Source organism: Motacilla alba, chromosome 5, assembly GCF_015832195.1.
Source record: "Motacilla alba alba isolate MOTALB_02 chromosome 5, Motacilla_alba_V1.0_pri, whole genome shotgun sequence".
Lineage (NCBI taxonomy): Eukaryota > Metazoa > Chordata > Aves > Passeriformes > Motacillidae > Motacilla > Motacilla alba.
Window position 1 is genome coordinate 17,450,115 of NC_052020.1, and position 12,728 is coordinate 17,462,842.

The 12,728-nt window shown below is 47.9% G+C and overlaps 1 protein-coding gene across 7 annotated transcripts in view; it reads right to left on the reverse strand.

Annotated features, from left to right (window-relative positions):
- CRACR2B (calcium release activated channel regulator 2B) overlaps positions 1-12,728 on the reverse strand; it is a 47,662-nt gene that overhangs the window by 4,501 nt on the left and 30,433 nt on the right. For all 7 annotated transcript variants that reach the window (XM_038138476.1, XM_038138472.1, XM_038138473.1 and 4 more), the window contains 9 exons: positions 12,421-12,492; positions 11,936-11,990; positions 7,995-8,074; positions 5,392-5,686; positions 5,080-5,221; positions 4,769-4,850; positions 2,478-2,592; positions 912-1,019; positions 127-203 (listed from right to left, as the gene is read on the reverse strand). In XM_038138476.1, the coding sequence (XP_037994404.1) occupies positions 127-203; positions 912-1,019; positions 2,478-2,592; positions 4,769-4,850; positions 5,080-5,221; positions 5,392-5,686; positions 7,995-8,074; positions 11,936-11,990; positions 12,421-12,492 (1,026 nt within the window). The remainder of the gene's footprint in view (positions 1-126; positions 204-911; positions 1,020-2,477; positions 2,593-4,768; positions 4,851-5,079; positions 5,222-5,391; positions 5,687-7,994; positions 8,075-11,935; positions 11,991-12,420; positions 12,493-12,728) is intronic.

The following is a 12,728-nucleotide window of genomic DNA, read 5'->3' on the forward strand; positions in this document are numbered from 1 at the left end:
TCTCTTTTGGGATGTGACAAAGTTAGGTTCTGACACCTCCCTCTTCTCGCCTATTCCCCAGGAGAGCCCATATCAGTCACCTCCAGCTGGGGAAGTGTCCCAGGGCGACAGCTCGTGTTCACTGACCTGGCCATGTGCAGCATGGGCTCCATGATGTTGTAGCCAGTCATGGCACTGCACTCGTAGAACACAGCCTTGTACTCCTGCCAGAGAGCACAGCAAGCACCCACAGTGACTGCCAGCTCTCCCCAATCACCATTCACCCACAGCCTTGGGAGCTGGCCACCCTCACCCCCGGGAACCCTGCCAAGAGCCATTGGAGCCAGGAGGGTGGCTGCTACCCTGCTGGGGTGCACATCCAGGAGGAGGAGATGCTTTTTCAGCATTGGGGGCCAAGTCAGAGTGTCCAAAAGGGAGCACTGGGGGAGTTGTTTGGGAAGAGAAAACATATGTCCAGGGTAACTTTGATTTCCTTACCTTTTTGTTTTGGGTCCAGAAGACAGGAAACACCTTTGAAACCCTGTCTCCCCCAACCCACGGGCCAAGGTGCCAGCAGGCAGACAAGGGAGTGAGGAAAGAGGCAGGATGATGTTGTATTAGGGAGCCCTCAAATGGGAAATCAGCCATGCTGATTTCCTCTCAGAAAGACTGTAATGAGGCATCAAGCCCCAAGAGAAATACATGAGCCTGCTCAAGGGCCATTGTCTGCCACATACAGGCCACCACCTCATCCTCCCTTGTACCAGAGGGACCTGGGTACCTGTCCACATCAGAGAAACGGGGTGGGAGGGAGAGGGAAGGTATCATACTGGAAAAGGGCTCCAAGAAAGGCTTTCTGCCAGGCAGACTGCCTTGCTCACAGCTGGAGGGTGGCTGCAGAGCAAGTCAAACAGCAGAGCATTGAGTCACACCTTCGCCAGCCTTTCACCCTCCACCTTGGGCACTTTCCGGGTCTCTGTCTGCACAGCATCCAATTTATTTCCAAGCAGAAACACCACAGCTCCGTCCTCTATACCTTCCTGCAAAAGAAATAAAGACCCCTAGAACCCAGCCACTCAGAGCAGGTTCTTCCAGCCCAAGCAAACAACACCTTCAGAAGCAGCAGGATCAGGCCCATTAGATCATTAAAGGGCCATTCCTTCAATAGCCCCAGGGATTTGTGAAGGGAAGCTTGAACTCGGGAAACATTCCAAATGTTTGATATGTTGAGCTGGGACAGTGACAGAGGGGAGGCAGGACATAAGTGCCTCTCAGGAAAATAAGAAGCCTAAAGAAAAGCAGCTTGCTCCGTAGGCATTTTGGAATTTCTGATCTGGCAGATCTTCTTCATAAGCTCAGTAATTTTGTGTGTGCAGTACAGTGTCTAATGTGCTGTCCTAAACTCAGTGATCCCTTGCTGAAAATCCACTGGCTGAGCAAGTTCACCCCTTGCAAGCTGTCTCTGTAGGAACTGTTATTCCTAGGCAATTCCTGGAGCCCCTTACCTCTGGTCAAACTCTATAGTTCCACTGGCTCACTAGAGCATGGTCAGAGTAAGAACAGGGCTCAAAGTTATTTCCACATTCAAGTGCCCTGGATGGCATACAAAACCTGAACAGCTTCAAAACAAAATAAATACACAGATGGGGAGAAGAAAAGAAGACAGAGATTAAAGTACACAGATTTCATGTGGTTTGATTTTCTGGGCACTCAGTTTAACCTTTCTCCTGAAAGGAACCTGATTTTCAGAGGCAGGTTAGCTTTGAAGATCTTAACATTTGATATTTTAGAGTCCAAAAACATAAGTGGTTGCTTGTCTTTTTCCCCAACAGGCTTGTGGAAATTAACAGTACTAGAATACTCCAGCCTATACTTACTCATTCCACTGAGACCTGGTTTTTTGAGACTCAGCACAATCAAAACAAAACCGCCCTTGAACATTTCCCTTCACCTCTTGATCATCTACACACAACTAATTTAAATTATAAAGAGAGGTATTTTTGTGTCCCCAAGGAGGTATAAGCCACAGATAAATGCTTTCAGTGAGTGTTTGGACATAAAAGACAGGGGGAAACCCAACAATATTAATATATTGTTACCAAATTTTAAATTAAAGGAAATAAAAAGAACCACTTCCCTTTCCTGTGCATAGGCCAGACACCAGGAAATCTCCCTGCCTGAGCACAGGTGGGATGTGACCAGGTTTAGGAGATGTAGCCAGTGCACATAGGCTGCTTACAGACCCACACTACTGTTTTGGGAGGTCCCACCACATTCAGCCACAGAAAGAGCCCTCCCTGATTTAATGGGCTACCGCTGGCTTTGTTATCTTTGACACAAAGCCTCTGGTTCCAAACTGACCAGCACAGGCATCTGCTTTGATAATTCAGCTTCACAAGGTCCATAGGACTTCCTGGGGCACTGAAAAATGTCACTTCCAGGCAGACTGTTGGAGCGAGGGAGCAGCAGCAGCACTGGAGGCCAGGTCCCGCTCTCACCTGGACGCTGCTCATCCAGTTGCGCACGGCCACAAAGGAGCACTCGGCCGTGATGTCGTACATCACCAGGATCCCGTCTGCCTTCCGGAAGTACTGCTTGGTGACGCTCCGAAACCTGGGCCCAGACAAAACCAAAGGCACCCTCAGAACCAGGGCTGTGCCACGGGAAGTGGGATTGGATTGTCTGTCAGTGCAGGCTCTCTGCAAGGCCTGGCAGCACCTCTGCATGATGTGTCCCTCAGGGCTGGTGTCTACACACAGGTGACAGATCCCTGCACCTTTGAGACAGGCCAGGGAGCCATGGGTAGGCAGGAATCTTGCCAAATGCATGGTGCTGAGAAAGCAAGAAGGAAGACCTTTGCAGGTCAGGAAGAAAGAAGCAGAAGAATCTATTTGGGTGGGATAGGAAAAGGTAATTTCCTGTTAAAAGGGAAACTGGTGGAAAAAACATGATCTTTCTCTAGAGTCTGGAAGAATCTGCAGACTAAGCTGTACCACAGTACAAACCAGGCATGCGTAATGTCTGCCCCAGGGTTGCCAAAACAGCAATTAAGAACTCAGCATCAGTACAGTCTGTTTCCACTATTGAATCTATAAACCAATGGCATTATACATAAAAAATTTCCAGGAAAAACTTCTGCTAGACATCTGCTTTTTGTTGTCTGTACCATTTAAAACCACAGGCTTGTATTTTGTGAATAAATTCCAACCAAAGCAAACCAAACAAAAAACTAAACCAAACCAAACAACCAAAACAACAAGCCCAAACCTCAGAATCTGTAAGCACTTTGTGACAGAGCCATGATATAACCACAATGATTGCAAACTGATGGGATTAACAATGTAATTTGTGAAATAACAAATGTAACAAAAGTCCTGAGATCTGACTAGAGAGCTATGTATTTCAGCCTTGCACAGGACAACAAACTCTCCTCCTATGAACCAAGAAAACCTAGAGCTGTTACCCTCCTGTACTCTTCAGATAGTTGCCTGAAGCCTGTTCTTTCTCACTACAATATTCTGGCACCTACCCAACTGAGAAAGCACAGACTGTATCTTTGGCAACCAAGATGCACCTCTGGAACTGCCAGCCAGGCAAGATGCTCCAGAAGAACCATCAAAGAAGAAGAAAAGGCTTTTTCTTCCTCCCAGGTCTCCTATTTGGTATCTGAGCCAAGCTCTCTCTTGTGGGTACACATCTAAGACCGGCTAGTGCTGCAGGGGCATGTGGTAAAGGTCCTTCTGTAGAGAGAGTATTTTGAATTTGGCCTCTGCTGCAATCTGGCCTCAATAAAATGTCACATTTTATGTCATAGCAACTCTCATTACTGCTCAGTTTCAGCATCAAAATAACCACAGGCATCCCCTCAGAAATAATTATTTCTTCAGCGTGAAGCCTAATTTTGGAAGAGAGAGTTGTTTTTCTATAGATACTCCTACTTAGTACATTCCCACCAGCTCTGCATGGTCTAGCTGCCTGAGACAGCATTATTGGCACAGTTTAGGATTAGAATATTCCCATGACCTTGGCTGCCCCCTGAAGGCCTGCCCCCATAACATATTTAGCTCAAAACACCCAGTGCTTATTTTTGTCAGGCCCTTGAGGTTCGTGGTCCTCTTAAAATACCTTCTCATCTTAAGCTATCAAATTATATCATAAAGTGTAATTTATGGGCCTTCATCTCTAGTGGCAGATAAGGGTCAAATGTGCCCTCTACTACTCTGGTCCTCACCAACGCTGCTGGTAACATCTAGAGATATCCATGCTTTTAAAACTAGAGGGCTTCAAATGGGGAGCAAGTGTTCACTGTCACAGAAAGCTGCACAACCCCTCTACCAAGGATTATCACTTCCACAAGTCTGTCAGCAGAAGGGACAGTGAAAGAGGCCAATAAGCTCACTGACAGAGTCCAGCAGGGTAGTTCAAATCACCTTCCCCACAGGTCATGCTAACTGAGCTGGCTATGACAGCTGAATCAGATCTGGAAAGGTTCACAGTCCTTTCCACCCCATGACACACATCTTTGGATGGATTGCTTGGAGCCACAAGCATACAGGTCGGACACATGGAAAACTACTTTTCTGTCAGCCCTCAGAGCGATCTCCCCAGGCCCTGCTTCACAGTCACAGCTTATAGAAATCTCTGGAACAGATCTTTGCTGCAGGTTCAGTATTGGAATAGCTATCATGACCTGTCTGATCCTTCTGAAGCTGATAGTTTCCCCAGGAACAGAAGCCAGCTGCATGTACTCTTTCCCTTTCCTCCACTGAGCCTGGTAGAAATCGCTTACCTCTCTTGTCCAGCTGTATCCCACAGCTGTAAGGCAACCTGGGTGTTATCCACCATTAGACTCTTCACCTGGTAATCGATACCTGTCAGGAAGGTGACAATGATTATGAGGTAGGATGCAGGGAGAGCAGCTTGCCATCCCAATGGCCAGACAAACTCCATTTAGTTCAGGGAAACTGCAAGATTGATTCAATACTGGGAAAGGCCCCATCTTTACACTTTAGCTGGGCTATAACACAGGCAAAAGAGCATTTTCCCAGGCTGCCTTTCCCACCTTCCTCATCCAGATGAACCAGGCACCCTGTCACTTACCAATGGTTGCATTGAGCTCAGCCAAGAACCTGTCATAGCAGAAGCGGTGGATGAAGGAACTCTTCCCAACACCAGAATTCCCCACAAACACCACTTTAAAGATGCGATCTGGAGAACAGCTGGCTGGTTCCAATGCTTGGAGCTACAATGGAAAAAGGCATGAGGTTTTGAGGAGCCCAGCCGCAGGCAGTGCTTTGATTTAGGGATTGGACCCCTACACTGTAAACCTATGGAGCTGGAGTTTGACAGGAAGAGAGTCAGACACCAACCCTAGCAGGTATTTGAGGAATAAGCCCAGATAACTGCACTCACCCTGGTTTCGGTGCCAATAGGCTGGGCTCGAGGAGGCAGCGGAGCCGCATCTAGGCCATCTGCGTTTTTTCTGCAGTCAGAGTCACCCTTCAAAGTCATCTTAAACCACTCAGCATCTGCTGCCAAAGGCCATCTCTCCTCATCTCTGCTGTTCTCTTCAAAGTTTGTGCTGCCTCCTTCTCCTGTCTTCATCCATACCCCATTGCCTGGGAAGTATTTACAGTTCTTTCTGTTGGGTTCTTCCACTGCCACGTCCACTGGGAAGGCGAAGGGAAGGTCCGCAGAGGCCAGTTGTCTGTATTAAAGTCCACAGGCAGCACAGATAGGGTGGGAGCGGGGGAGGAGATAGGGAAAGAAGGAGGTTGCAAATTCCCAACCAAACAATGCAATCCAATTAGTGTATATGAAGCTCTCACAGGAACTCTATATATTCACTCCCCACACTCCCTGTGACCAAGGCATCAGCGGCTCCCCTAGGGAAAGAGAGACAGCTCACCAGAGCTCATATGCTCACAAATATTTAATTAATTTTAATAAAAATTGCCACTTTGGATTTTTCAAGAATTCTTTGTCTACTGCTTCCCCGAGCAGTGAAAAAATGAGGCAAAACATACAAAATGAAAGACCCTTAAAAAAAAAAAGGCAAGAATTACCCCTGTATTTTTGTTACTAAATACCATAAAAAAAGAAATAACAGAATGTGCCCACACAAGAGCAGGCTGATGCACTGGGGGCAGAGCTGATGTGGTAGTTGGAGGAACATCCTTCAAAAGAACACCTAAAATAACCAAGTTAAACTACTGGAATCACTGCCAAGGAGCAGGGCAGCATCACTGGTTTTCTATGGTTAAAGAACTAGACAAGGAATGAGAATACCTAGAATTAAGCTGAAGATATTTATCCACCACAGATGTCTCTGTTGCTTTCACTGTCCAGCAGATTGCATTTGGAAGCAAATTAGAGCAACCAGAGCATACTACAGTCAGTATCTTCAGAGGCAGGACATCCCACCCCCTTCTGCAACTTTTCTCTTTCTATTAGTGCAGGAATCCAGACAATTCTTTCTCACTTCAAGAGAAGCAAGTATGCTTCATCTGGGTTGCAAAATCCATGTGCTGCCATGCCTACACTTTTTTTCTATGAAAGGGAGCTCACATTCATGGTTGCTCTCCCTGCATTTGCCCCAAATGCCAGTCTAGAGCCAGGCCAGCTGGACCTCCTCCCTCTTGAAAATGGACACACAGTCTCAGGCTCTGGGGAACGGTGCCCATCTTCCAGAGCTGGCAAAATCACACAATGAGGGATCTCAAGACCCTCTTTAGTGGGAGCAAATAGACAAACACAAAGCTCTGAACAGTGACCTTGGATCTAATGGATTTCTTTTCATGTTTCTCAAGCAATGTGGTGTGACACAGCACCAGGACAGAGAGGGGACCAAGAACTACTTCTCCCCTTCTCTCATCACCTTCATTGCCAAACTTCTCCATCTGTTAAGCCTTTCCAGGAGATTTATTCCAGTAGCAGCTCAAGAAATAACTGGGGAGGAAGATGGAGAACTTGGTTATCTGATTCAATGGATAGAATGTGGCAGTCTCACAACCATGAAGGAGCTCTGCCTCAGACCTTACTGGGCAACCTCCCACCGTGGGCCCAAGAATCAGCCCTCTCCAGACTCTACCTGGTTTTCCATAAGTCCATGAGCCAAGAAGCCTTGAGCTAAATCCTTAAATGTCACTATCAGAATTGCAAGCATTAAGGGTGAGTTGAAGCTGGAAGAAACTGAGCCTAGACCCGTGTCTCTGGCTGGCACCAGGAGAAACTGGGCAGCAGTGGAACTTTCTGCAGAGACCTGGTAAGAAACAGGGGAGCACGCTGCCTTTAAAACTTGTTTGGGGCCAGCAGTTGCAGGTGAGATCCAGCTCCAAGCCAGGTCATTGTATATTCTGCATGTAGAGTGAGGAAAAAAAAAAAAGGAAAAGGCCTTGGCCACACAGATGAGTTGCCTGCCCTGGCTGAAGGGAGGCCTGGTGTGCCAGATAAGCATCTGCATAGGTGTAGAGGGAGATGAGCAGGATGAAACCACCTGGAGCCAGGCCCTTTCCTTGAGGCTTTCAGCTGCCAGAAAGAACCCAACCCTTGAGCAATTTTTGCCCTCTCCCATGCCCCAGAGATATGGACTCTGGCACAAGGCACCAGTGGACAGGATTTGTGCCTGAGGACAAACTGGCACACTTGGGAGTTGATCCAGTTGTTTCAACAGAGCTGTGTGACTCAGAAAGAGGCAGCCTTTGCGACTCCCATCCCATTAACAGGCCCAGACCTTCTGGTGATATTTAGATTTGCTCCCCCATTGCTGCAGGCATAAGCAGCAGCAGGGCCACCTCCCTGTGGAAATTAGTGAAGAGTATCCTCAGCTTCATGCTGAACTAACACCACCTGATGCCAAGAGACAGCTAAAGCCACAGAAAAGCTGCACCCCACCTCACTCCCAAAACGAGCCAGCACCAAGGTGGGAGAACCAGACCCAGGACACAGCTGGACTGACAGGGTACTGCAGTGGGCACGGACTGACACCATGGACACGACACAGACACCCATCTAACCGTTTGACAGGCTTGTCCTCCATCAGGTAACTGCCTAGCACTGACCCTTTCTTCAACAGGGGATTTTTGTTCTGAGGCACCTGGAAGTTGAAAAGAGAAGGAATGAAGAATGTGATTACAGCCCCAGTTCAACCACTCTCCACCTCTGTAGAGCACTTTGGGGAGGCAAGGCTGGAGCCCTGGCAGCCCCACACCATGCAGTGATAGTGCCTCACTGGAAGGCTGAAAGATGTGAGCACAGGGCTTGCTTTTCTCAGTTCAAATAATTTCATTCCTGTAAGAAGCCATCACTGTTGCTGCTTTCTCCTTCGCTTTAAAATCCATCAAACTGAATTCTTCCTCTAGCCAGCCAGAGTTTTTATTTTCTGGCTTGTTCTCCACTTGGTCTCACAGCTGAATCTCTCCCCACCTGCCTCTCTCTTATGCTGATGTTTTGTGGGGCAGACCACTTGCCCTTTCCTCAGAAGACACTAGTACCCTTCCTCAACCTGTACTCACCTAGAGCTGCACACAAACCACAGGAAAGGAAGGAGGTAGCTCTACAAAGCTCTACACCAACATCCCTCCCCATGCTTTCCTCCTACTTACCACAGAATGAACACTTCCTACAGCCAGTATTTACCAGCTCCTCAGAGAAGGAGAAAGCAGGACAACCTCTCTCCCAGCTCTCTTCCCCCCATAGAGCAGCCTTGCCATTCCCAGCAGAGTCACTGCTCTGGCCACACACACAAAATGTGAAGTGAGAGACAGCATGGAAAGGTGCCCATCACATGGGTACTAGGGGAAAGGGAGACGGATTCACTCTGCAAATCTGAAGATTTCTAACACGTCCTTACTGGTTATTTCTGGGGGAAAGGTGGAGGAAGAAGGGTTTGCAGTCTGCCAGATCTGCCTCTCACAGCAGTTCTGAACTGACCAAACACCTGCAGGCAGCTCTGGACAGGCCTTCCTTCATGCTTCCCACAGCCTGGAGGACTACAAAGATTATTTCTTCAATAATCCTTACTGAAGGCTTATTTTAAAAGGCAAAAAAAAAAAAGGAAGCTGTTCTGTGGGTCAGAACTCCCAGAACACCTTTACTGCAATGCATTCTAACAAAGGGAGACGCTCTGGACTCCACAGAGGGCCTCACCCAACTAGGAGCTTTGCAGGGAAAGAACAAAACATTTTTTTTACATATGAAACTGATGTTCAAAAGAACCTCCAGCCACAGAAACAATCCAGCACTGAGAGGCTCACAATTGTGGAGCACAAATCTCCCAAGGCAAATGACAACCAAGCACATAACAACAGTCCAGTCAACACAGCCAGGCTGTGGTACAGACAACCAGTGGTTCTCCAGCAGGGACAGAAGGGGAAGTTTTCAGTCTTTGAGCAGCTTCACTTGAGGGCACCCTCTAGCCACACAGAAGGAGGAAATTGTGTTACAGGCCACTGGAGCTGAGTTACAACCTTCAAGTCACCTGTGGAGCAAACAGACTCCCACACAATCTGCTCTGCCACCACCTTACCTGGAGAGGGAATAGCCTGCAGAGCACAGACTTGGGTAAGAAAGGAGGAACAAGGGGGCATGTTTTGCCATTGGTTCTGCCATGCTTTATTGGCCTGCCAGGTTTGTGTAACATTTCGCTTTTCAGCAGGATGATAAAGGGACAGATGCAACATCACAGCTGTGTAACACATGATGACAAGGATTCCACAACAGCACATGTACAAGCATTTTGGATGGGAAAGATTCTGGTTTACCAGTGAAATAAAAATACATGTCAAAAGTAGTCAAAGTACCAACACACTCTTCATGATGAACAGACATGAAATTTGCTCTGTCAACATAAAGCATACAAGCATAACTCCATTGCCAGATGGGTCATGGGTGTGAAACTGAACCTGCAACCCCTGGGTCTTAAAAATACCCATCAGTGGTTTGCACATCTACAGAAATAGCCACATATCCCTATCTGTGACCCAGCCTCTCTTGCCTGGGACAAGAGAGTGCCCCACAGTGCAGCAGGGCCAGGGTCACCCTGGCAAGGCAAGAAACTCTTATGAAGAGCAAGGTATTAAGCTGGGAACTGAGAAGAGCAAAGGAGCAGTGACTGGGCTGCTATCAGCCACATACAACCGAACTCCTCCAACCAACCACTTCAAAATCTTTGCTATGAAAGAACCTTGTTCATCACACCTTGATTTCACGGAAATAACTCTTCCCAGCACTAAAAGAGGGTATTAAGGCCTTGGGTTTCTTTTTAGCCTGTAAAAGCACTGATAGTCTCTGGCAGAGAGTGTGTTGCACACTAGGGATCCCCATCAGAAGGCTGGACTCTCCTTTTTCCTTCTGCAGGGAAGTAGTGCCATTTTTCCCCCTTACTGTGAGACAGGCTGGGGAGCAGACCTTCTGCAGGTGTATGATGATAGCAGCATCTCTGCAAGCCCTTGGAGCCCTGCTTCCCTGTGGACTGAAATGAGAGCAGCCAAAGGACAAAACCTTATTCCAGTACATGCTTCAACTGCCCAGCAAGACACAGCCTTGCCAGATGAGCAATGGTGGTAGGAGCTCACCCCGTGCCTCATTCCCTATTGCCAGTGCTGGGAGAAGGGAGAAAGCAGCCCCTCTGTGCTATGACTCTCTCTGCTGGGCTCTCTCTTGGGTCCACCTGCAGCAGCAGGTGGAGCAGAAGAGAACAGAGGAGAAGCAGACAAGCTTTGCACACACAGAGATAGATACAGACACGAGCTGTGGTCTCCTCAGGCCACTTTCCCACCCATAGGAACCCACGCGCTGATGAAGCACAACACATGGAAAGAGGAGAAGAAACCATTGTCTTTGCCTGCTTGCAGGGGACTCTGCTACAGAGTGACTGTGTTTATGGCTTTTCCAAGAGGGAGCAGGAAGCTCTGGTGTACATCCACATAGTTAGCAGCTTTAAAAATGAAGACAGAAGAAAAAAAATCTTGCAGATTTTAGAAACACGCACACCTCACCTCTATCCAAAATTGTTACTGACATTATTTTATATATGCTCCACCTGGAGAACTCCAGCCTCTGGATTGAACAAGGCATTTTGTCTCCCATACAGGCACAATCCCCATGTTTCCTTCCAGAGTCCTTTTACACAGCAGTCAGAAAAGCTCTTGCAGCCTATCATAGCCTATCACTGTCCTCCCAGCAAGTCACCTACTTCCAGATCTTCAGGTGGGGTATGATCCCAGAGCAGGCAAAGACATGGTGGCAAGGATGAGTCCAAGAGGGCAGAGCAGCTGTGCAAGCAACATTCGGGAACACAAAAGTTTCATAATTAAAAAATAATAAGAATTAAAAATAGACCACATATCTGTGCTTATCTTGGCGCCTGGGAAAGGCCAGAGATTGACAGTTCCAGATGAGAGAGATCCTGCTTTCTCCTAGTTCTCTGACTCAAGGCTCACTGCTGCACCCAGCAGAGTCCACAGGAATGGGGAGCTCCCCAGAGGAACTCTTGAAAACATCTGCTACAAACTCAGGGGGTCAGAAAAATTCCAAAAGCCTCCTGTACCACCCAGTCAGCCAGGAGCATATCTGAGAATCCATCTTCTTCCTCACCACCCAGCTCCAGGACACACCCAGCTTCTCTCCCCTCCTTGCATGTGCCCAGTGCCTGGCACAACACACAGACCCCACATGTGCAGCAGGCAGCACCCACTGCTGCCCTGCACAGGGCTGTGTGACAGTCCCCAGCCAACGTGCCCTGGGTTAAAGCCAGGCAGCTGGCAGCAGCAACCAGCAGAGTTTGCCTCCAGCACGGACACAGAGGTGCTGTAAAGTCTGTATTAAGCACAACACCAGGCCCCGAGAGCTCTTGTCATTGTCCCCCGTGGAAGTGACAGGCCCCCGAGTGGTGACAGCAACAGCAGCAGATGAGAGGAGGGTGGTTGGGAATTAAGGTTTTCTTTCTTAGACTAACCAGCTTCTTGGCTTCAAAAGCATCTCGCTCATCTCGAAGTTTCTTGTTCATTTCTCTGCTCCAAAGGAAGACATGGGAAAGACACAATGAGATGCTTGTCAAAAATTAAGTCAACTCCAACATTTGAAAGTGAGAACAGAAAGAGAGCTTGGGATCAGAGATAAAGATGTTGTTTATAGCCAGACATGTTGGGATTTCCATGTATCCCAGCCGAGGTCATGGGCTTTACATGGTTGCCTTAGCCAGCAGGAAAGACTAAATTCCTCCGGAGGAGGGATTACCTCGTGAAATAACATAGCCTGTAATGTGCCAGAGCTGGCCACATTGCACAACTCTGTCTGGACCTAGAAAAACAAGCAGAGTCTAAACACTGCTTGAATACAATCCTGTAGCTTTCCATGGGAGAAATGAGCACAGTGCTGAAACCTCAGCCCCTTAGAGGCATAAGAGCTCAGCATTTCCCTCCAGCCTTCACCAGTTCTCACCTGAGGAGCTCCAGCTGCCGAAGGAGGCTTTGTTTCTCTTTCTGCATGTTCTTGGAGACTCTAAACACATCCCTGGGCAAAAAAGGTATTTTAAAATAATGGGAAATAAATTAATGGGAGAGAAAATACAAACATCCCTTTCTCAGGGGTACTCATGGAATTCTCAAAGACAAGGGCGTGCCTTATGCTTAGGAGAATTCAGAGGAAGCAGCACTGTTCTGGGAGCTGGGATGGTTGTACCAGAACTCTCCTGCTCTCCTCCAACATGAGAGCAGGCAACTCATCCTCTCCACTTCCTCAGCTGCTGG